Below are 23,048 nucleotides of genomic sequence, written 5' to 3'. Positions count from 1 at the left end.
TCACATTCTCATGACACTGGGGAACCTGAGTAGGTAATTTTGACCAAGTATGTCTTTGAACAGTGAGAGAACTAAAACTGGCTCCAAAATACAGATTTTTATTCCTGGGGTATAGTCCTGGGCAGCTGACGAGTTGCTGGATTACAGAAATGAATGTGCTATACAGCAAGTATAGCCAAGGAACTGTGTGTACAGAAGAGCAGAGGAACTGTCTGTATATAGATGTATAAACACACATATATGAATTCCTTTAGCACTAACAAGGCCAACACATATCACCTTTAAAATAAGTTATTAAAACATGACTTGTACTCTAGTCTACAATTTGTACTTCTGGGCATTTGATTTAGCTTATTTAATGGAACTTTGTATCTCAAGATTTAATAATTCAAATTATTAATATTATTATTATTACTAGTGCTACTGCTACACAACAACTGTACATGATATATAAATGCTACTGTAAATAAATGACTTTTAAATCAACCTCAAGCTGCACCAGGGTCAAACAGAGCTTGCAGGGTTTATTTAGCACTGCAGAAGCACTCAGGGTTATGCTGGGCTGTAGGACTGGAGCAAAGCAACATGGTCAGGCAGAAGCTGCTCTGTAAATGGGATGTGCAGGCTCTGCTGGAGTTTTCCATAAATGGAATCTGGACTGGAGGAGGGAACACTTCCATCTGCAGGGCCCAGGCCAGGGTTCCCAGGAGCAGATCTGCCAGGGTGCCAATAGGGAGAGGAAGGAAAGGGTCTTCCTGTCCTACAGGCACACACAGCAGCTGAGAGTCCATAACTGCATCTACAGCATCATTCTTCTCCCACTTTTTATTCCCATCTCAAAATTTATCACAAAAAAGCTGGAAGCACCATGCATTAGGCACACCTGGATTAGCACTGAGCAGCACATGCAGATCAAATAGTGGGGGCTGAGAATAGCACATTTGAAATGTAAAATTTCAGGTTTTTTTTATTTTTCCTTTCTTATAAATAGAGGTAATAAAGAGAGAGGGTAAAGACAGTTCAAAAAGCAGCATTCTCTGCAGGGAAACATCATTTTAGGACCTGCAAGTGCCCCATTCTGCATGCAGGAGAAACATCTTCCAGCAGTTCTGTGGAGCAAAGTTGAGTTTTTGAAATAAAAGATGTCTTAGACACTCAAATTCAGCAGGTAGAGCAGGATGAGAAGCTGGGCTGTTCACTGACCCCTCTGGGGACATCCCTAATGCAGAGGGGAGAACTGGATCTAAAACAAAGGCTGCAGAGAGGGAGATGTTTCACTGTCTTGAGTTCATCATTATTTGAAGATCAAGCTCAGGACAAGCCCAGTAAACCAATCTACATCTGCACAACCTGAGACAGGGCCTGGAGGGGGCAGACAAACACACAGTTAGAGAGTATGAAAGGCAGAAATGCTTCTGAGAGAGCCCACAGATGTTCACATACCCCCTCTGATGTGTCATTAAACTGTATTTCAGAGAATCCCAGAATATCCTGAGTCTGAAGTGACCCACAGGGACCATCCAGTCCAGCCCCTGCCCTGCACAGACCCCCAACAATCCCACCCTGGGCACCCCTGGCAGCGCTGCCCAAACCCTCCTGGAGCTCTGGCAGCCTCAGGGCTGTGCCCATTCCCTGAGGAGCCTGGGCAGTGCCAGCACCCTCTGGGGAAGAACCTTCCCTGATACCCAGCCTGACCCTGCCCTGGCACAGGCTGATGGTGAGAGGTTACAGAAATGGGTGGCCACAGTGTCAATAACCACAAACAACAAACCACCAGATTTCTGCCTTTGAAGGGGACAGATGTGTCAGCTTTGCAAAATATAAATGCTTCTAAGATCACAGACAGGATTCCATTCAGGCTGTAGATGTAGCCATGGGCACAACCCCTGAGGCAACCCCAGCACTGCCCATTGTCATGTCATAATCCTGGCCAGGTCTGTACACCAGAGATTGGCCTGGTGGCTATGGAGAGGTTGCTTCATGTCCACCCAAAACCTGGCTCTTCCTGAGCTCAGTACCGAGGTTCATTCGAAAAAAGCATCACAATAAAATCAGAGAATCACAGGACCAAGGACTGTTGGAAAAACCAATGAGCCCAACTGTTCCCCCACCACTGCCATGTTCACCACTAACCCATGCCCAAAGTGCCACATCCACACATCTTTTGAACACTCCCAGGGATGGTGACCCCACCACTGCCCTGGGCAGCTGTGCCAGGGCCTGACCAGACCTTTCAGGAAGAAATTTTTCCTAATTACCAACCTGAACTTCCCCTGTCTCAGCTTGAGGCCATTCCCTCTGTCCTGTTCCCAGGGAGCAGAGCCCAACTCCCCTTGGCTGCCCCTCCTGTCAGGAGCTGTGCAGAGCCAGAAGGGCCCCCCTGAGCCTCCTTCTCTCCAGGCTGAGCCTCTCCACCTCCCTCAGCTGCTCCTCATCAGAACTGGGCTCCAGACTCTGCTCCAGTTCTGTTGCCCTTCTCTGGACAGGCTTCAGCAAATCCAGGGAGATGCTTTGCTCTGTCCACTCACAAGTCCAGTTTGAGCACTGCTCATGCAAAAACTCAATTGATTTCATCCAGTTCTAACCATTAAGGCATATTATTATTATTATTATTAACCATTAAGGCATAAAGTATTGGAACATATTATTTCCCAGGGGAAGCTGTCTGGCAGTTGCACTCAGCAAGTGTTTCCTGACAGGTTCCCTCTACCCACCCAGGTTTCTTACAAGGAGGAACACAACAATTTGCACAGCTATGAACAGGCCATGCCAGAGAAGCTGAGAAAGCAAACAGCAGTACAAGAACCAGATGGAAACAGCTATTTCAAGCTAAGGGACTTTCCAAAATATGACATAGAGAAATAAAAATCTCAGGGCTCTCACAATAGTCATGATGCATTCTGCTCTTTATCTGCATTGATCAGATTCTCTGTACCCATGGCTGTAAAACCTGTCTGCCAGCTCAGCTGTGGAAGTGAGTGGCTGGCAGACAACAATGTCCCAGTGCCACTGGCTAGGCAAATCTGTAACTTCAGCACACTGTCACCTAACTGTGCCCCAGCCCATTTCTGACCAGCCCTCAGCAGCAGCACGCTGTGTTGCAGAGGGTCATGTCCTCTGCCAAGGATGAAATCTAAGATCAATGAAAAGTTAACAAATATGGTAAAACAGCCACTCAAACCCAGCCAGCACTGGGTCCCTGGTAGGTACCTACTACAGAATCACAATGGCCTGGGAAGGGACCTTTGAAGGGACCTCAAAGCCCATCCTGTTCCACTCCTGCCATGGCAGGGTCACCTCCCACTATTCCACAAGCCCCATCCAGCCCGGCCTTGGGCACTGCCAGGGATCCAGGGGCAGCCACAGCTGCTCTGGACACCTGTGCCAGGGGCTCCCCACCCTCACAGGGGAGAATTTCTTACAAGACCTGATCTAAACCTCTCCTCTGACAGTGGGAAGCTGTTTCACGTTGTCCTGTCACTACAGGCTCTTGTAAAAAGTCTTTCTCCATCTTTCTTTGGGTTCCCTACAATGAGCAATGAGGTGTAAATTAACCAAAGCAGGTGGGAAATTCCTACCAGGAGTTTTGCAGCTTAAGGATTCAACAACTTGACACACCAAACAATGGAGCAGCTTATGCCACATAATGTTACTTTTCATAGGGGAAGTCCATGTCCAAAAGCACAAAACTAACAATGACTTTCCAAACATGGGTTTTTTCTGAAGAGAGGCATGTGGGAGGATATAAACTCTGAACAAAAAGTGACCTTTTAGAGACACAAGGGACAAACCACATCACCACTTATATCACAGCAACATACCATTTGTCCTACAGTGGTTGTTTCCAAATGATATATTATTGCCAGAGAATTTGACTCCAATTTTCCAAACAAATTTAGATTAATCCTAAGTTCTCTGCTAGCCATGAAGCAATACAGCTTCTGCTTTTTGTTCCTTCTGGACATGTCTGGGAGATAAATAATTGACTACAGAAACGTGTGATGGCACCAGCCTGCAAGGATGGCAGGAGATGAGGACAACCAGCTTCTAGCTTTGCCAGAGAGAAGCATCCACAGAATGCTGGAGTCACAGAATTGTTGGGGTTGGAAGGGACCTTAAAGCTCATCTCATCCCACCCCTGCCATGGGCAGTGACCTTTCACTGATCAGGCTGTTCCAAGCCCTGTCCAGCCTTGGACACTTCCAGGGATGGGGCAGCCACAGCTGCTCTGGGCACCCTGTGCCAGGGCCTGCCCACCCTCACAGGGAACAATTCCTTCCCAATATCCCATCTATCCCTGCTCTCTGGCAGTGGAAAGCCATTTCCCCTTTTCCTGTCCCTCCATCCCTAGTCCAAAGTCTGCAGCTCTCCGGGAGCCCCTTTAGGCCCTGCAAGGGGCTCTGAGCTCTCCCTGGAGCCTCTCCAGGTGAACACCCCCAGCTCTGCCAGCCTGGCTCCAGAGCAAGGGGGCTCCAGCCCTGGAGCAGCTCCATGGGCTCCTCTGGACTCATTCCAGCAGTTCCACATCCTTCCTGTGCTGGGACCCCAGAACTGGATGCAGATTCTCACACTGGAGAGAAGGGCCAGACAGCAGAGCCTGAGCATGGCACATCCCAGTTCCATGTGCTGTGATATGGGGTCTCCTTCAAGCCAGGTCCTACGAGCCCTTGGAGATCTATGTCACACCTGAGATAGCTCAGCCACCTCGGATGTCATAAAATCAGCAGGATGGCTTCTGTGTTGGAAGCGTTGGAAACAGGAAAGTTTTAATAAAAGGCAAAATAACTAAGCTCTTTACTGAGAAAAACTGAGCCAGGACAAGAGTTTCTTGCTCCTGGTAAAACATCTCACAAAAGCAATTAGTTCCTTTTTTTCTCTTCTTTTTCTAGTAAATTGTTTAGGCAGGACTTATTAGCTCCTGTCCAATTGGCTATTCTTAAGTTTGAGGTGAAGCCCCCGAGGTCCTATGAGGTGTCTTTTTACCTAATTGAGGAGAGAAATTTCTGGGCTTTTCTCCCTTTTTAGGAGACAAAGGATAATTTGGTCACTCTGTAAACAGGGGGTACATTACTGCAGCCCCCCCACTGTCCCCAATCCCCTTCTCCAGGGCAGACCCTGTGTCAGCACGACACAGCCCACCCAGGTATCCACTGCTCCAGGCAGGAATTTTAATTCAGCAGATCAGATTTTTTGGAGGATGACTTCAATCATGTCAGGAGAGACACCCTCCCCCAGCCCAGTGGATGACTGACACTGAGGGGGGATCATCAGCTCCCAGAGGGGCCCAGAACCTGCTCCAAGCAGCTCAGCAGTCACAGACTCCTCTCCATAGCTCTGAACATGTCACAAGGAGACAGATTTTGACAGTTTCCCACAAAAAGTGGTGGGATGCTCTGTTAAATGAATAAGCACAACCACACACTGTTAACCTTTAAAAAGTCAAAAGTTACAAACAGACATAAAACAATGGTGAGATTTATTCTGTCTCTGGGATATGGGGCAGGAGCAATGCTGCTCCTCAGGCCAGTGGTTCTGGGCTAACATTCACCCTGGAGTGAGCACTCCCATTTCCTGCAGTGGCTCTGCTGTGTGCACACAGCACTGGAGAGAAGCACACACGTGTCATGGATCCTGTTGTCACCCTGTCCATCACACTGCTCCCAGCTCCTTCTGGGAAGAAAGCAGGAGAATCCCAGGACCCTGTGCAACAGCTGCCATGGGTGCAAAGGAAAAGGAGCCTGGGCTGAGCTGGGATCAGCTGAACTGACTGCCCAGGCCTCCCAGCAATGCCAGCAGCAGCCAAGGGAGCTGTGGGTGGCTGCTGCAGGGCCAACCCCAGCCCCATGGCTGCAGGGGAATGACTTACCAACAACTGAGAAGGATCAATCACCTCAGACTGCACCACAAGGCTGACAGCAATCTTCTAACAAGATGCTACAGCATAAAGTTACCTTAAATAGTTATGAGTTTGTGACCTTGGGAATCACTCCTGGAGGACTGGCTGTTTTGCTTCATCTTCCCAGGACTCACAGATTGGCTTTGAGCTGGTTTTGTGTTACCCATCCCCATCCTCATCACTGCTTCACATTACACCTTCCTAATTCAGCAACTTGGTGAGTTAGAGGAATTCACCTGAAGGCATTTAGCTGTAACCCTGTAGTCACATAACCCACTTGGGTCACTTGGCTTTAGGCACAAACAATGTATTCCCAGAGCTGTAAACTGGTGCTCAGAGCCAGGCTGAGGAGAGAAGGGCTGTACCAGCACAGAGAGCAGCCACCCAGGCTGGTGCCCTTCTCCACACACTGAGGTTAAGAAAAACCAACACAAGCACACCAGGCTGGAGACTCACAAGGCAAATGCTCTGTGCAGATGTGAAGCATTTTTGTAGGAATATCTGCAGAATGAATTTTAATTTCTCTGCTGTCTGTCCCCTTCACCTCCCAGAGCACCCAGGGCACTCTGAACACACTGAGGACGTTCTTCACCACGTCCAACTCTATGGCAAAGCCTCAGCTCCTGCTCCTTCCTGCAGCACTTTGCTGCTATTTCATATTGCTATACATATTAAAGATCTTTCCTTGCAGCATACACAGCCCATTAGAGCAATTTGTTTATAAACAGGACTAAACAGAGCCAATCTCTGCCAGCCTTATGTTACACAGAATTAAATGCTCTCCAATTTAACTACATGATGCAAGTGACGCATAGTGCCATCTACGTGCCCTTGGACAGGAGCCAGATGGTTTCGTTCCCACATCACACCACATCTCTTCTAGAAATAAACATTCAAGGGTAAAACCAGGGGAAAATACTCATATCCTTCATCCCCAGAAGGGACCCCGGGCCTGCAGCAATGAAGCAGAGGATGAACACCACCATACAGCACTGTCTGCATTGAAAGGGTTTCAGTTTCTTATCAGCTGGCCAGAAGTTCACCTATTTTGTTCCTTTTATTGGTCAACTTTCCCTTGTATCCCAGCAAAACAGCTCAGCTCTTGCAGACATACCTTACCATATTAGGCAATGTGAGCCCTGAAAGTGGAGGACTCTGAGCCTTCCTTGGCTCCCAAACACAGTCCACAGGCACAGGGATGGCTGCATGGCACTGGGAAAGGGGCAGCAACGACTGGGGACTCCCAGGGCTCCCAGTACACCCAGTGTGGCTAAAACAGCACATTCACAAAGCACTTAACAAAAGCTATTCCTGATCTTCTAGTTATTCATCACATCCATCTTTCACAGAAAGGCAAACAGCATGGTGACAAAAGCTGAACTGAAGCCTCTGTGGAAGGATAAAGTGGAACTAAAAGCAAAAATATAGGTGAAAAATAGGGCACACCAAAATCAGGACTCCCAGGTCATAGTTCTGAATCAGCAATAACATTAAGACATTGAGTTGGTATAACGAATTTTCCAGTTCATTGGTCCTCCTTTAGAACTTGTGGAATTAAGCTTGGAAATTCAGCCCTTCTAAGACAGAAATTTAATTTATATTGGTATCCAGTTGCATCTAGTGATTTGATGGTACCAGTACGAGTAGGCAGAACACTTATTTACAAACCAGAGTGAGTCTGGTTCATTCCATAAATCAAAGCGCAGGGAGACAGGAATGGAGCCTATTTAATCCACTTACTGCAATTGTAATTCACAATCAAACGTTTCAGTGCTATTCCTCCATAAAACTTAATTCCATTAGTGTGTCTGGGGTTTATACTGGGCTATACAGACTGTCCTGAAGGCAGTTCATGACAACAGACATTATGTTTGATACTTTTACTGCTCAGAAATTGTTATTTTATGAACATAACACTCAGCGTCTTCCTCTGAATTTAAAGTTTTTCTTTGACAAACTCTCCTGTGGGTGAGGCACATCTGTAATCCTCCAGCAGAGAACTGCAAGGAGAAACAATCCTTTAAATGATTATAAACATTTTCTACTTGTTCTCTATGCTCTGTCATTTAAAATATACTTTATGTTTCTAATTGTTCCTGCTGTGCAACAGCAATGGCAGAGGTTTCCCAGAGCAGTGTGGCTGCCCCTGGATCCCTGGCAGTGTCCAAGGCCAGGCTGAATTGGGTTTGGGGTCCCCTGGGGTAGTGGGGGTGTCCCTGCCATGGCAGGGGTGGGACTGGATGGGCTTTAAGGTCCCTTCCAATCCAAACCAGTCTGTAATGGATTCCATTATTTTAAGTCAGGGCCAAGTCAAAGCTAGCAGAGTCAGGGATAAAGAAAATCTGCTCAGAAATGGAACACTGGAACATTCTCTTTATTCTTCATCATCATCCTCCTCCTGCTGCATCCCAGACGAGCCCACTGATCCCTGCCCACACTGGCTCTGCTGCATTTGGCCTCACCAGGGCTGGAATTCTCTCTGGCATTCTGCAGTCAGTGGCTTGAGGGAACAGGGAAGGCTTCCCAGCTCCAGCCTCCCCCCAGCTCAGTCTGGGTACAACATGAGCCTTTGACTCTCCCAGTTTTTATTTTCTGAGAAACAGAGACAAGAGTGTGGCCAAGCTTCTCCCCCACCTCTGTTCTGAGCTCAGGTCTCCCCAGACCACACAAAACCTCCTTCCTTTGCAGCTCCTTCCCACTGGAATCACGGAAAAACTTCTCCTAAAGCTGCTTCCCCAGAGGCTTTTTCCAGCTGAAGTCCTTGTACCCTTGAACATTTATTCCACAATAAAACTTTGTCTGCTCTTCCAACTTTCCACAGTGCATCCAGGCAGTCTGTGTCCCAAGGAGGGAGCTGGGGTGGGGGGAGAACACATGGAGGACACTGACACATCCCACTATGAGAGCTCTCAGTTGCCTAAAGCTCAGCCAAAGTGTCTGGGCTGGTTTCCCACTCTGGTGCTCATGAGCTCAGCCAAAATAATTCATCCACTTCTGAGAATCAGAACAACATGTATTTGCTCCTTTTTTTTCTTCCCAAAACTGCCTTTACCTTTTCTGTGTTAGTCTGCACTGCAGAGCTTGGAGGAAGGATTTCAAGCAAGTTCTTTTTTTGGCTTCCATGAAAATCATCCTGATATCAGCCAAGATATAAACACTGAAGGAAAAATGCAACTGTTCCCACAAAATCAGATTCTTTGGGGTTCTGCTACTAAAATGGGACATTCCAGGCTGTTCAAGTTCACAACCTGGTGACATTTGGCACCTGCCATTCTAGAACTATAGTTACTGAAGAATTAATGATTATTAACTGTACTTTCTTATTGGCTCTAGAACTGAAAACAGAGAGCTGTTCCATGATTCCTGCCAAAGTGATGGCCAGCTAGGACAGAAATTTCTGATTTGGATCTCAAATAAACCAGGGAAGACTGACCAAGTGACATGATGCTGGAGGCATGCATTCAAGAAAATAAACTGGGAACTGGATAAAAACAAGAGGACTGGGAAAATGGGAAAACCAGCTCTAGCAGAGTAGGAGGAGAGTCTGACCCAGGTCTAAGATATGTTGGGTGCATAAGAAACCATGGTACTGGTGCCATGAAGCACCTGCACAAAGCGGATGATGGAACTGAAAGGATGTTCCTCTGCTTTTAGATGGATCCCACAAGAAAATCACATGAAGTGTTAGGCAAAAGGAATCCTTGCTGTTAATTTGGGGAAAACCAGCATTATTCATTGTAAGAGACTGGGTGACCTTGACTATTTGGGCAGCTGGGTTCTCCCAAAGTGCAGCTTGTCCATTTACATGAGCAGTGAGGACTGTGCTCAATAAAATCCTCAGCAATTTTAGAACTAGACTCCAGGAAGCCTCCAAACCTGCAGCCTCAGCTACTCTTTTGTCTTAATTTAGGTAATCTGGGACAACTTCCCAGAAGAACAAGACATTCCCAGCAAGTCCCAAACATGCCTGCTGGAAACAAGGTGTCCCTATTACGATTATTACTTTTACACATTACAAAACTCCCCTCCTTCAGTCTTACTGTGAGGCAGCAGAAATGTCAAAACAATTTTAATGACGATAAATGGCCGAGTCTTTGCTGCAGGGTTCAGTGAGGATTTCAGGAAGCTCTGCACTGTGATGAGCAGAAACTCCTGTGGGAAGAGCTGGCCTCCTTGAAGCAGGTGATGCTTCTGTGAGCAGGAATATCTCACATTTCAAGTGGAGTAAAGTGCAAAGTAAGCACTGGGAAAGCAAGGGCTGGCATGGAAAGATAAGCACATGCTAAACACCATCCCAGCACCACGTGAGGCTCTGGCCCCAGCAAGGCTCGCCGTGACTTTGCCGCATTCTGACTGAATATTGCAAGAATGAAAACAAAAACACAGTCTGAAGAGTGTTATGGCCAATTTTCAGCAAAGAACCAGTTAATTCCAACTAAATGATGCTTCTAGCACTCTACTGCATTGCAAAGTATAGGGAAAGGCTCCTCCAGATTCAACATTTCCCAGCAAAAATGGAACATCCCACAAGCAGGATGACCCCTAGGCAACCTTACATTTGCTACTTCTCCCAGGTCTTCCACACTGCACTTTAATAGCTTGGAAATGTATTTAGCTTTGACATTGTCAGAGTCAGTCATGTTGTCAAGCTCAAATGTGTTTCAAAGACAAACAAAAGCAAAGGAAACCAAGGCAATTTGGAAAGAGTCAGTAATTATTATAAAATGAAAGAAAGGGCCTCAAAGGATGAGACTATTAAAAGAACAGGGCAACACTGAACAACCTCTGACGTGCGGCTTGCAAAGACCATTTCCCGCAAGAAAACAAGTCCAAGAGACAGGAAAGCAGATTCCAGAAATACAAAACATCCTGTCCAAAATAGCAGTGATTCCAAGATCCAAGGTCACACCTTCTCCAGGACACTTGGGATCCCACTGCCCCAGCACTGCAGCCCCACTGCTGCTTTCCCTCCAGGCTCCGCAACTCCTGTGCAGCTCCCCAGGAGCCAACACTGAGCTCAGGCCACTCTGCAGATACACCCCATCTTTCACAAGAGAAATCAGGAAGGAAATTGCTGCTTGGAGCTACCTGCCTGTTCATACTCCCGAGCAGAGCCTGAACTCTCTTATAGACAAGAGTGAAAGGCACAGAACACTCTGCCACCAACAGCCAAGAGTGACACATCAGTGATTCAGACACATGGTCTCACTTACCCGAGTTTCCTTCACTTCCTCATTTCCATCAACTTCATCTTCATCCTAGGAGGAAAGGCAAACAATAAAATTAGGCAGCTCTGGAGACAACTAAACTTCATCCCAAGAAAATAATGTATTGTTTATAGAATCACAGAATCATTAAGGTTGGAAAAGACCTCCAAGACCAACAAGTCCAACCTTTGAACACACCATGTCAACTCCACCACAGCACAAATTGCCATGTCTGTGTGTGTTTTGAACCCTACCAGGAATGGTGACTCCACCACTGCTCTGGGCAGCTTGTGACAGTCCCCAATAACCTTTTCAGTTAAAAATTATTTGATGCTAATGTTAGGAAAACTTCTGTCAAAAGAAATGCCTGTCCAAATGCTTTTGGCTAATTATCAGATCCGGTCTGGTGTCCTAATGGCCATTTAGAAGATCTTGGTATTGAGGACAGAATCACTCTCTTGAGATGGCTCCTGCCATTCCAATGCCTCTGAGGAACTGGGAGGAAGTCCCTAACACACTGAGGAGATAAAACTTGGAAAAACTGCACGTCTGAAATACTGTCATAATATTGACTTCCAAAAGTATCTCCAGCTCAGTTAGACTTCAGGTGGAAAGACTCATCATCCCAGGTATCTTGCACTTGCATAGCCTCTCTAAGCCACTGCCCTTAGTAACTGCTCCAGGATTTCACAGAGCAAATGTGAGCTACCGTGGCATCCCAAATGACTCTGGACTCAACTCATTAACCATAATTTCATAATTCTTATTCTCTCCTGGTAAAGGTGATCTATTTTCCTAGCTGAGGCTCTAACCAAAGTTTGGATTTCTTCCCTCAGACTGAAGAAATCCTCTGAAACCAGGACTAAGAGAAATGACCATGACACAGACAGCTCTTCTGCACTTATGCTCTGAGTGTTCCCTGGTAACGGGAGGGGACCCAGACACGAGTTTTCTTCCTGCTGTCTTTCTTTCAAGGGGCCTAAAAAGCAGACAAATTTGGGCTTGAAGAAATTTGAAAATACTTCAGGTGGCTTGCGACGTCCTTCCAAAAGGAGAGACTTTGAATCTCTCCTCTCCCATGTGGCCCTTCCCCAGTCCTCCAGGGTTCCATAATACAGCTCAGGAACAGGCTGCCCAGAGCTGCAGCTCGGTCTGAAAGAGCCCAAACAGGGATGCGAGACCTTTGGATAGGCCAGTGTGAAAGAGAGCTGGAGAGGGAAGAACTAAATGGGAAATCAATGGACTGGAAGAAAATCACAAAGCTTGGAATGGGAAGAAAATTCACCCTGGAGTTTCTCTTTCTAAGGAACTCAAACTCACATCTTGTGTGGAGAAGATGATGCCGGTGCCTCTCCGTCTCTCCTTTGGCCGTCGCCGCTCTCGGATCGACTGTTTGTTCAGGGATCTGTCGTCTGAATCCTGATCTTCACACTCTGGCCAAGCAAAGAAAGACTGCTTTGGTTTCAGTGATTTACATCTGTGCTTTTGCTAAGGTTCCGGGGTTCTTTTCAAGCTGATCAAGGTCATCTTGCCTTGTGTTATATTACAAAGGAGTTATTAAATGAAATGAAATGGAATCTCAGTGTCCTACTACAGCTGGATACTGTATATATACACTCCTTCCCTCATCAGAGCCAGGAAAGTTACCCCAGCTGCCAGCTCTCCCCAAGTCATCCTGACTTACTCCTCAACCTGTACTAGGGGAACCTCTTTCCCCAGCTCTAATAGCTTAATGCTCCATGATCACTGTCTCATTTCTTTATTCAAAATGAAAAATATCCTTTTATCCCTCTGTTACACGCAATAGGAATTTGTTTAACCTCATTTAAACAAATAACATTTGTTTTGTGACATGGCAGCTTCCTTCAGAGTAACAAGTAAACGTGTTCTCTCCATCAGTACACACTGGAAGTTCTAAACCACAAGAAAACCCCTGAGCTTTGTCTGTTCTTCACTCTCCTGGTACGTACCATTTTTCTCCATCTCTGTGCCTGCTGCTCTGAAATCTGCTGGATTCACGGAGTCCAGCCCTAGGTATTTATTTGTTCGAGTCAGGTATGAGCTGGTATAGAGCAGAGGAGCGGCTGTGGAAGGAGACACAGGCGTTGTGGGTTTGTCAGGCTGTGCTGGGCCCCTCAGCCGCCGATAGACGGTCTAGAAACAAAAAGCCATGACAGAAAAACAGCACAATGAAAAGGAAGTACCAGATTTTGGATTTCAAGGAATGCAGTAATTTTTCAGAGTGCAATGTTTTCTTCACTGCTGCTGGAAGTGATGACTTGCACTTGCCAGATCAGGTCCATTCTATCAGATAAGGATGGATGTTAAAGTCATTGCACAGCTACAGTGTAAAAGCACCCTCCACAGCAGGGAGATCTGGGATCAATCCCTTTGTTCCTACAGCTCATGGCAGGAGACACAAGTTATCTAATAGAAAGATATGATTTAGAGTGAAAAAAACAGAGGTGGTGGCAGGGGCAGGAAACCCGTCTCCCCACCTTTCCATTACACATTGAACATCTGTGGAAAAATGTGAACACAAAGCCTCTGCCTAGACTGCACAGCAGGGTGGATCCAGGCCACATTTCTATCATTAGCCTTCTCATTACACTTTCTGGGATTTACACCGTTTTATTTTCTGGCAAGAGACAGAAAGGTGAAATTCCCAGAGGAGAGCAAAGGCAGAGCTAAGCTCCAGCCCCTCCACGTGCACCTCCCTCACACTGAACTGCTGCTCCTGAGCCAGCAGTGCCTCTTTCCAGCCAGGCTGTCCTCCTCAGAACAAAAAGATAACTGCCAGGGAGTATCTCCTGATGTCAGCTCTCCTAAAGGGTTTTGGCAGCTCTCAGGGAAGGGGTGCACAAGGATCACCTCGTCATCCGCGCTCCGTGCCCAGCGTGCAGCTCTGTCCCCGCTGTCCTCAGCTGTGTCCCCCTGCGGTTCCTGTGCCTGGCGCTCCGCGCGCGACCGGCTGAACGTGCGCTCGGCCTCCTGCAGGTCCGTCAGGGTCACTCCCTGCAGGGAAACAGCAGCGCCATTCGTGCACACGATCACACAACCCCACACTGCTTTGGCTTGGAAGGGACCTTAAAGCTCATCTCATCTCATCTCATCTCATCTCATCTCACCCCCACCAAGGGCAGGGACACCTTCCACCAGCCCAGGCTGCTCCAAGCCCCATTCAGTCTGGCCTTGGACACACCCAGGGATCCAGGGGCAGCCACAGCTTCTCTGGGCACCCTGTGCCAGGGCCTGCCCACCCTCACAGCCAAGAATTCCTTCCCAATATCCCATCTGACCCTGCCCTCTGGTAATGGCAAGCTATTCCCCCTTGTCCTGTCCCTTCAGGTCCTTGCTCAAAGTCCCTCTCCATCTCTCTTGGAGCCCCTTTAGGCACTGGAAGGGGCTCTACAGTCTCCTTGGAGACTTCTCCAGCCTGAAATTACATTTTCAGTCTTCCAGGTCAGTTTAAAATGCCACAGACTCACATCTGGTCAGGCTCATGTTTCATCCCTATGGTAAGAGAAAGGGAAGAATTCTGTTGCCTTTACTGTATTTCTCAGCCTACTGACATAATCACTGACTCAAAGCAACCCAAATACATGTGATCACCCTACAAACTAAGAGGCAGGTACATTGCAGAAAGCAAAGCTTGGAAATCTAACTCATGTATGTCTGTGGGAGGGTTTTGTAATAACTGTTTGAAGGAAATTTTGCCAGAACCTCTCCAAAACAGTGTGAGTGCAGACAAGTCCCTTGTCCTAAGAAATAACATAACAGAAAAGAAAATCTTGCCTCTTTACAGAATCATGGAATGGTTTGGATTAGAAGGGACTTTAAAGCTCATCCTATTCCACCCCCTGCCATGGCAGGGACTCCCCCCACTATCCCAGGTTGCCCCCATCCCTGTCCAACCTGGCTTTGGACACTTCCAGGGATGGGGCACTCACAGCTTTTCTGGGTAACCAATAAAGCAGCTCTCGTCATCCCACACAGGAATGTGAACATTTCCATTCTGTACCTGGGTAGACCTGCGAGTCTGCCGGGCCTGTCTGGATCGTGCCTTCCTCAGTGATTCTGCTTCCTCATCCCGCACCGGAGTCAGATATGACCTGGAAAAAAAGAAGGTGCAGAAGAGGTTAAAGTAAAAGCAGATGATCTGCCTTCCTGTCTCTGTAGACTCCTGAGCTATTATTCTTTCTCATGGACAAAAATTAATTTTAGCTCCATCTGCTATTGTTGTTTCTTTGGGACAACTTCCCCATGAGCACACAACACAAATGTGTTCACAGCACCTTCTCCCCAGAGCCTCTCAATAAACCCTTTAATTCTGTTTAAAAGATGCACCTATTCCCTAGATTATTTGCTCCATTCCAAATCATTGCATCATTAGGAAAAGAACCCCACTCCTCATAAATACCCTCTCACTCAGACAAAATTCTCAGAACAGAAATCCTGTGCTGGTGCATTCCTCAGACCCTCCTTCCTGTCATTACAGTCACGATCATATTCCTGCAATCTGCTGCCTTCATCAATATGAAACCCATCACGCTGGGAGCCACTGAACTGCAGGCAGCACACAGACACACCTTGGAAAGAGCCATGGAAATAAAGAAATGACCTTCACACTCTGTGTAAACCAAGATCCTTAACACTGAAAAACCCACAGCTAAACACAGACCTGGGCACAACTAGATTTCATCAAAGCTGGGAGAATTCAAAAGAATTATTCACATGAGAAAATGTGAATAAACTGCAGCCTCTGCCCTGGCATTCACTGGGAGGAACTGGTGAGGAATTGAGCAGAGCTTTGAGTCAAGGAGTGCACAGCAGTAAATGATTTCCATGCTGGAGGAGAGGCTTCAGTCTTATGAACAGTTAATTAAACTTTACTCCTCAGCCTGGTTAATATGGAATGATTATTCACACTGTCTCACTGTACAGGGAGGAGGGTGCAGGAAGGCTCTTTGCAGGTCTATCACTGCCAGGTTCACACTGTACCAGAGGTCTGCATGTGTTCAAAGGGCAGGGAGCTAAGTGAGGGATGAAGGTGAATACACTTCCTTTGTCCTTGGACTCTTTTCCCTGTTTTAGTCCACCACCTTCATGGGAAAGGTAATGGGCTGAAGAGGATTTGCATCTGATCCAGTATGTTAAATCATTTAGTAGAAAGTCCACTAAAGTGCTGCACTGTGAAAAAACCACAGAGAATCTGGAAATTTGGACCATTCTACAATAATCTGCCATGGTGGGTTTTATCCACCCTCAGGACTGTGTTCAGTACTGGTTCAGCTGTGCAGCAAAAGCAGCCTGGCTTCCAGAGAGGAATCCCCTTTACAGGATTTCTTGGCTTGTGGGAGGTACAGACAGACACCTCCCAGCTCCTCAGGTGTTGTGCGCTCATGTGAGAGCCTTCTCACCTAAAACTGGCACAAGGATTGACCTGACAGATAATGCACTGAACATCCCTGATCTCCAGAGGCCGAGGAAAGTGCAAAGGACTGAGTCTGTGCCAGGGATGCTGCACTGGAGCCTCCTGGAGGGGCAGGCACTGATCTGTGCTCTCTGTGACCAGGCACAGACCCAGAGGAATGACATGAAGCTGTGTCAGGGGATGGTCAGGATATTGTGAAAAAGGTTCGTCCCCAGAGGGTGCTGGCACTGCCCAGGCTCCCCAGGGAATGGGCACAGCCCCAGGGCTGCCAGAGCTCCAGGAGGGTTTGGATGATGCTCTCAGGGACAGAGTGGGGTTGCTGGGGTGTCTGTACAGCCAGGGGTTGGACTCAATGATCCCTGAGATCCTTTCCCACTCAGGAGATTCTGTGATTCCTTGAACTGTGCCCTGGGAGCTGCCTGCAATGGAGATGAGAGGGCTTGCAGAGCTGCACTCCCAGGGTGTGATTTATCACCTTCACAAGGAGCCTCCAGCACAAGGCATGTGCATGCACTGCAGAGGAGCTCATCTCTTGCCATTGATTATCCAGACAGACACAGGAGCTGTGATGGATATGCCAACACGGAAGCGCCTACACTCCAGAGGGATGACTGTCTCTTAAGGATCTGCTGTTTCATGAACAAAAAAAGCTCCTGTTTGATGACTGAAAGCTGGGCAACTCCTAATATTGCAGAGCAGGAGCTCTCCTGCTCTCTCTGCTGCAGTGTGTGCACTGTCCAGGTAATGGCACATTAAGGAAACAATAAGCATTTTCTGCAGCTTTTGACACAAGCAGAATCACTGCTGTTTGCCCAGCAGTCAGGAGCAATAAGCCACCTACAGGAAGAAGGCATTTGCAAAATATACTGCAAATGAAGTTCAGAGCAGTAGTAAAATAATATAAATTCCTGAAATGGATAAACCAAGTAAATTTATAGCTCAGTACAGCAGGCACTTTGCTGCAATGGCTTTGAATCAGTGGAATTTAAATCAGTGGAATTTACTCTGCAATGAGGACACAGGTATGTAGGAGCTACAGGTACAGAGAGGACAGAACAGGCTTGCAAATGAGTTTCAGGAATGGTTTGGCAAATCTGTGGGGACCAGGTCAGCCCCAGGCATGGGGAGGGGCTCTGCAGAAGGGGCAGCCCAGGCATTTGCAGGAGGCTGCTGCATTTCCCTGGTGCAGTTCAGCCACAGCTTTGCTTTGGGTATGGCAAGAAAAAAACATTTTGGGTCTTTTACCCCATCATCCTCCCAGGCTTTTCCCCCTCAGCTCCCCCAGAATTTATATAAAAAACCAGACATCTTACAGCATCATTAACCATTCTGGGAGTCCAACCTGTCCAACATCAAGAGGGACTTGATGTTCAGCTGAGCACATTCTGCAGGTCAGCACGGCTCAGCCTGGGCCACAGCCGCAGTCATTCGCCAACTTTTGGGTTCTTTCCATTTACACAATTCATCCCTTCCTGGAGCTCACCCAAAGCCATTTACAGCATGAGATAACTGAATTTTCTGAGGCAAGTCAGCAGAGCCACTGCACAGTGACAGAGCTGGTTTTTGCAAGGCAGCAGCCACAGCCTGCTGCAGGTGCCAGAGGAGGGGCTCTGCTGTCAGTACCTGTAACTGCAACAGCAGCTTGGCAGGGCAGGCCAGGTGTGTCCTGCTTGGGACCCTGTGTGCTTTGCTTTTTAATTCTGGGGGAAGGCAGAGAAAAGACAGACTTTTCAATGTGTCACTTTGCTTACAAACTGAATTTTGAGAGACCTGAGCGTGCTAAATGGGCAGGAAGAGTGAGAGAGGACAAATGCACAGGAAGGAGACAGCGAGTTGGGTGCAGCTCAGGGCTGGGCTGGATGGCACAGGCAGAGCAGCACGCTGCTCTCCAGAGCACAAACACTGCACAGCACAGCAGGCTGCAGGGCACAAGCACCAAATGGGGTGTGAGGCAGCCTCTGAACAAGCCACAGAGTTTTAAATTATGTTTTAAAGAACATGCTGCTGCCTCAAGTGCAGAGCCTGTGTCACCCTCTTAATTCAAGCAAATATCTCAGGGTCCAAGCAGATCTTCAAAGGAAAGGCCCTACGTGTTGTGCTTCCTTGCAATAAGCTTTCTCTGAGGAATACTTGCAGTAAGAGCAGCCATCACACCAAGCTCAAGGCATATACAAAGCAGAACAGATTTTTACCAGAGTTTTGGCTGTAAGTTCAAGCAGAAGAATAGAAATTGTTCAAGATGTGTATGTGAGAGTCAGCAAAACAACTGCAGAGGTTTACAACTCCCATAGACAGAGAAAAGTGTGTCCTGCTGCCCTGAGAGAGCTACAGGCTTCTGGTTTGTGTATTACCTTGGAAAAAACCTGGAAACTGACTGATGAACCTGGCTTCAACTTAATTCTGCCTGTTTTCAAGAGAACACCTATTTTCATCTATCAATTCTTTCAAGGACAGTGTAAAACTCAAATGGATCCCAACTACTCATCACCACATGAAGGCAAAAGGAGCTGCAATACAATAGTAATAGAAGGGGAGATTCAACCCAGGAAATAGGAGGGTTGGGTATACAGGCTGGCAAACCAGGAATACATGAGCATTCTGTATGCTGGAGAATGCTGGCCAGAAGGAAAGAAAATATTGTGAGGAGAAACCCCTCTCAAGTCAAGGGTGAACTACGCAGAAAAGAGAGGCACAATGCCCTGTTGGTTGGTGCATGAGTAACAAGAACAGAAGATTAATTTCTCCAAGAAACATAGAGTCTTCTGATAATCCTTTTATGACACTGGTCTCCATCCTGCCATCCTGAACTCCTTCAGGCACTCAGAGGTTTAAGTGTTTCTGGCAAACACTTTTCACCACCATGGAGTCCTTCGGCAGAACATCACCAAGTCCCAGAGGGAACAGCAAGAATGTGCAAAACTTGGAGTTTTTCACCATCTACATGTGTGTGGCAGAGCAGCTGTGGCTGCCCCATCCCTGGAAGTGTCCAAGGCCAGGCTGGACAGGGCTTGGAGCCACCTGGTCTAGTGGAAGGTGTCCCTGCCCACGGCAGGGGATGGAATTAGATAAGCTGTAAATTCCCTTCCAACTCAAACCTTTCTGGCATTCTATGAACACCTGGCAACAAATTTGGAAGCTAAACATCCACCAAGTTCTACAGCTGCTCTCTTCTCAGAATTTCTTCAAGGAATTTCGTTCTGCTGAACGTCAGGACTGAAGATTGAGATAAACCCCCACCATGAGCTGCATTGGGCCATGACAGGTTCCCTCCATCCCTGTCAGGTCCTTCTCCAGTAAATCCAGGTCCTGCAGCACAGTAAGAACATGAACTGCACACAGTAACTGGTTCACTATCACAGTCTGCCCCAGTCTCTGGCAATGAGACTCTGCTGGTTGTGAACTGGAGCTGGGCTTGATGGGCTCTTCTGGAAGAAAGCTCTCCCTAGGCCAGTCCAAATCCTCTCACCTCTTTCTAGCTTAGAAATGACTCTGAACTACTAGACTGGAACAAACAGCGACATTCTTCTTGGAAGCCAGAACAGAATTTTGGCTCTTCCAAATCCAGGTAACACAGGTCAGGGGAGCCAGGCACAGGTTTGGCTCCCTGTGCACAAGGAGGTGTGTTCATCACATGGAAAGCTATGTGGATACTCAGACTTCAAATGTTTGAAATTTCTCTTCTTAAGAAGAGTACAGTATCCCTATTCCAAGCACTGCAGTGATTTAAAATGTCTTTGTCACACATAGATCTATTTCTCAGGCATACACATACACATATATATGTTTATATATAGATGTATGTATATTAAAAACTCATATGCACTGTGAAAAAAGGAAGATAAAAATAAAAGTCAACAAAAGTCTCAAGTACAGATCCTGTTCTCCTGGAAACAACTGGAAAAGTACAGCATCCCAGCAATGCATTCCTCCCAACTGGAGAGTTGCCATTAGCAAATAACTATCTGTAAGCTGGAGGAGGGAGGAGAAGCAAGTGCAAGTTCTGCAGGCAACAATGCTGACAGCAGTTCCCAAAATACAATTCCTTAAGTTAGAAAATGAACTATGCCCCCAGCAGCAAGTCAATCATTGGCAGCTACATGGAAACAGTCAGAAAAAGAAACTTTTCTGCTCTCTTATCCAAGCAACAGGTTTTGGTTCTTCCCTGAATTTATCCCTGTGCTGACATGTTCTGCCCATCAGTCCCCTGCAACTGGAAATAGTCATCAGAGACACTGCCAGAAGCTGGATGTGCTCTGAGAGACCCTTCCAGGCATGAGACAAGGACAACGCATCAGACTGTGAGTGCTGGAGCTCAGAATGAGGGGGGAGACAGCCTGACAATGCTGAGTTATTTAATAAGCTGAAGACAGAAGGATAACAAGATCATAGTCCTAAAGCCTTTCACAGCTGGCTCAAAAAGGCTTGGCTGAGAATTCTCCACGTTCAGGCTCTTGCTGCTGGGAGCTGTTGTGTTTCAATCTGGACAATGAATTGTCAGCTCCTGCAAGTTTCAGTGTCTGAAACTTTGGTTGCAGGTTGATTAGGAGGTTCACTAGCAGCAGATTAACTTCTTTATTTCCCACAGCACTGCTTTGCTCAACATGTTCAGGTGCTGATCCAAGAGATTAAGAGATTGTGATCTTTGCCACTTGTTAATCAGAACAACCAGGTCCCTTTGTACCTGCAGAACTCCTCCTTCCATGGGACATTTACAAGGGGGTGAGGTTAAATGTGTGACGGCTGAGGCTACAAGAACATTTCCCATCAGGAAGTTCTGAACAATTCTGGTCCTTTCCCAGGCCCCATCCCTGGAAGTGCTCCAGGCCAGGCTGGATGGGGCTTGAAGGCACCTGGTCTAGTGGATGGCATCCTTATGATGAGATGAGCAGATCCAGACCAACCTCCCAACCCAAACCAAAGCATTCCATGGTTCCATGTCTGTGCCCCTCACACAGCAGAGCTGCTCCTTCTGTGCTGTGCCCCCAGAGCAGCTCCTGGTGCCTCCCTGGCAGCCTGGATGGCTCCAATACGAGCTGAGGAGTGCTCAGGTTGCAGATCCAGCTGGGAACACAGCCCTGCAATCCCTCTGCCAGAGGAATAAAATACAGCATTGGTGCTCCTGAGAGCTCACCAAGCTTGGGGCTGGGGCAGTCAGCACATACATGAGAGGCTTTTAATGATCTATGTAATCCCTTCACATTAATTAATGTCACTCAGCATTATGGTGAAGAGTGAAAAGGCAACAAACACCACAGTGATCACATTCCCTAAACTGGCTGCAGTAACCATTGCTGTGAACTCAGACCTTTAAACTTCTGCCAGAAGAGGAGAACACTTACTTTTCTTAAAACCAAAAACAATCCAGGAATTCTTTCTGTAAGAGAAAAGCAAAGAGTGCTGCGGCCCCAGAGCAGAGACAGCCAACACCACCTGAGCTGGCAGCATGACCCTGTCACTGAACGTGTCAGCTGTGACCATCACCAGCACAAAGCTTACCAGGATGGAACATTTTGGAATTGTTTGTGTTCAGCACAGGACTCCAGGTGTCAATACAGAGCACTGAGTGGGTTAGCACTGTGATAGGGAACAAGGTGCACTGTCTGCAGTTCTCAGGAGCTGCATCCTTGCATTAAAAATGTGCTGCAGGAATTGGGACAGGATGGAACTTCCTGACACTGCCAGAGGAAACCAATGTCCTGCCCCTGTCAGCATCCCTCTCATTTGCAACTGAACCAATACAATTTGACATTTTCAACAACTTTAAGCAGACCTGTTAGAGCTTTCCCAAAAGCTAGTTCACAGCCTGAAACAGGAAATTTCCAGGGCAGAAAATCCCTGGGGAAACAAAAAAAAATTACTGGGCAAAACTCTGAGTGTTTGGTAAATTGTCTTCTGCAACCAAAAAATAAAGTAAAATCAAACTTGATGGTGATCAAATTCAGCTGCTGAACCAAATAAGCCTGAGGAGCAGCGTTTGCCTGGCAGTGCATCCCAGCAGCCTCCCACTGCCACCTTGTGGGAGCAGGAGATGCTTGAGCAGCTCCAAGGAACAGATCACAGACCAGCCCCAGCTGAATTATGCAAAATATCACTGAATATTAATAATGTATCAAAGATTTCCATTTCCTACTGAGCTCACACTGCAATTTCTTAGCCAGTGGCTTTGGTTCAATTTTCAGTGTCTGCTGTTCTCAGGTACAGAAAATTAAGCCTGCACAAAAACTTTTCAAATAGAAATGCCAGGGAGGTTACTTGGCTCCTTTGGCTCCTCCAACTGTCACATCCCCAGGTCAATATCATGGAGCACAGATTTAAATCAGACTAGCTGATTTAGTGCTGAAATAGCTCTCAGCTAGTGACACACAGGATCTCTATAAATACTTCAGGTACATCCTTGGCTTTAATAGCCATTTTAGGCCCAGAGAAGTAGCTGAATTTGTCAAAGTTAGTAAAGCCCAGCCCCAGAACACCCAGGCAGTGGCACTGGGATGGCAGTGGAGCCAGAAGGTGT

At 47.1% G+C, this 23,048-nt stretch overlaps 1 protein-coding gene across 4 annotated transcripts in view; it reads right to left on the bottom strand.

The window, feature by feature from the left end:
• Nucleotides 1-23,048, bottom strand: part of PPP1R12B (protein phosphatase 1 regulatory subunit 12B) — a 137,045-nt gene that overhangs the window by 40,486 nt on the left and 73,511 nt on the right. For all 4 annotated transcript variants that reach the window (XM_074528210.1, XM_074528211.1, XM_074528212.1 and 1 more), the window contains 5 exons: nt 15,125-15,215; nt 13,975-14,118; nt 13,074-13,257; nt 12,424-12,536; nt 11,110-11,154 (listed from right to left, as the gene is read on the bottom strand). In XM_074528210.1, the coding sequence (XP_074384311.1) occupies nt 11,110-11,154; nt 12,424-12,536; nt 13,074-13,257; nt 13,975-14,118; nt 15,125-15,215 (577 nt within the window). The remainder of the gene's footprint in view (nt 1-11,109; nt 11,155-12,423; nt 12,537-13,073; nt 13,258-13,974; nt 14,119-15,124; nt 15,216-23,048) is intronic.

The sequence above is a fragment of the Zonotrichia albicollis genome, chromosome 28 (assembly GCF_047830755.1).
Source record: "Zonotrichia albicollis isolate bZonAlb1 chromosome 28, bZonAlb1.hap1, whole genome shotgun sequence".
NCBI classification, from domain to species: domain Eukaryota; kingdom Metazoa; phylum Chordata; class Aves; order Passeriformes; family Passerellidae; genus Zonotrichia; species Zonotrichia albicollis.
Note: the sequence above shows the minus strand (reverse complement) of the source record. Positions and strands in the feature narration are given on the sequence as shown.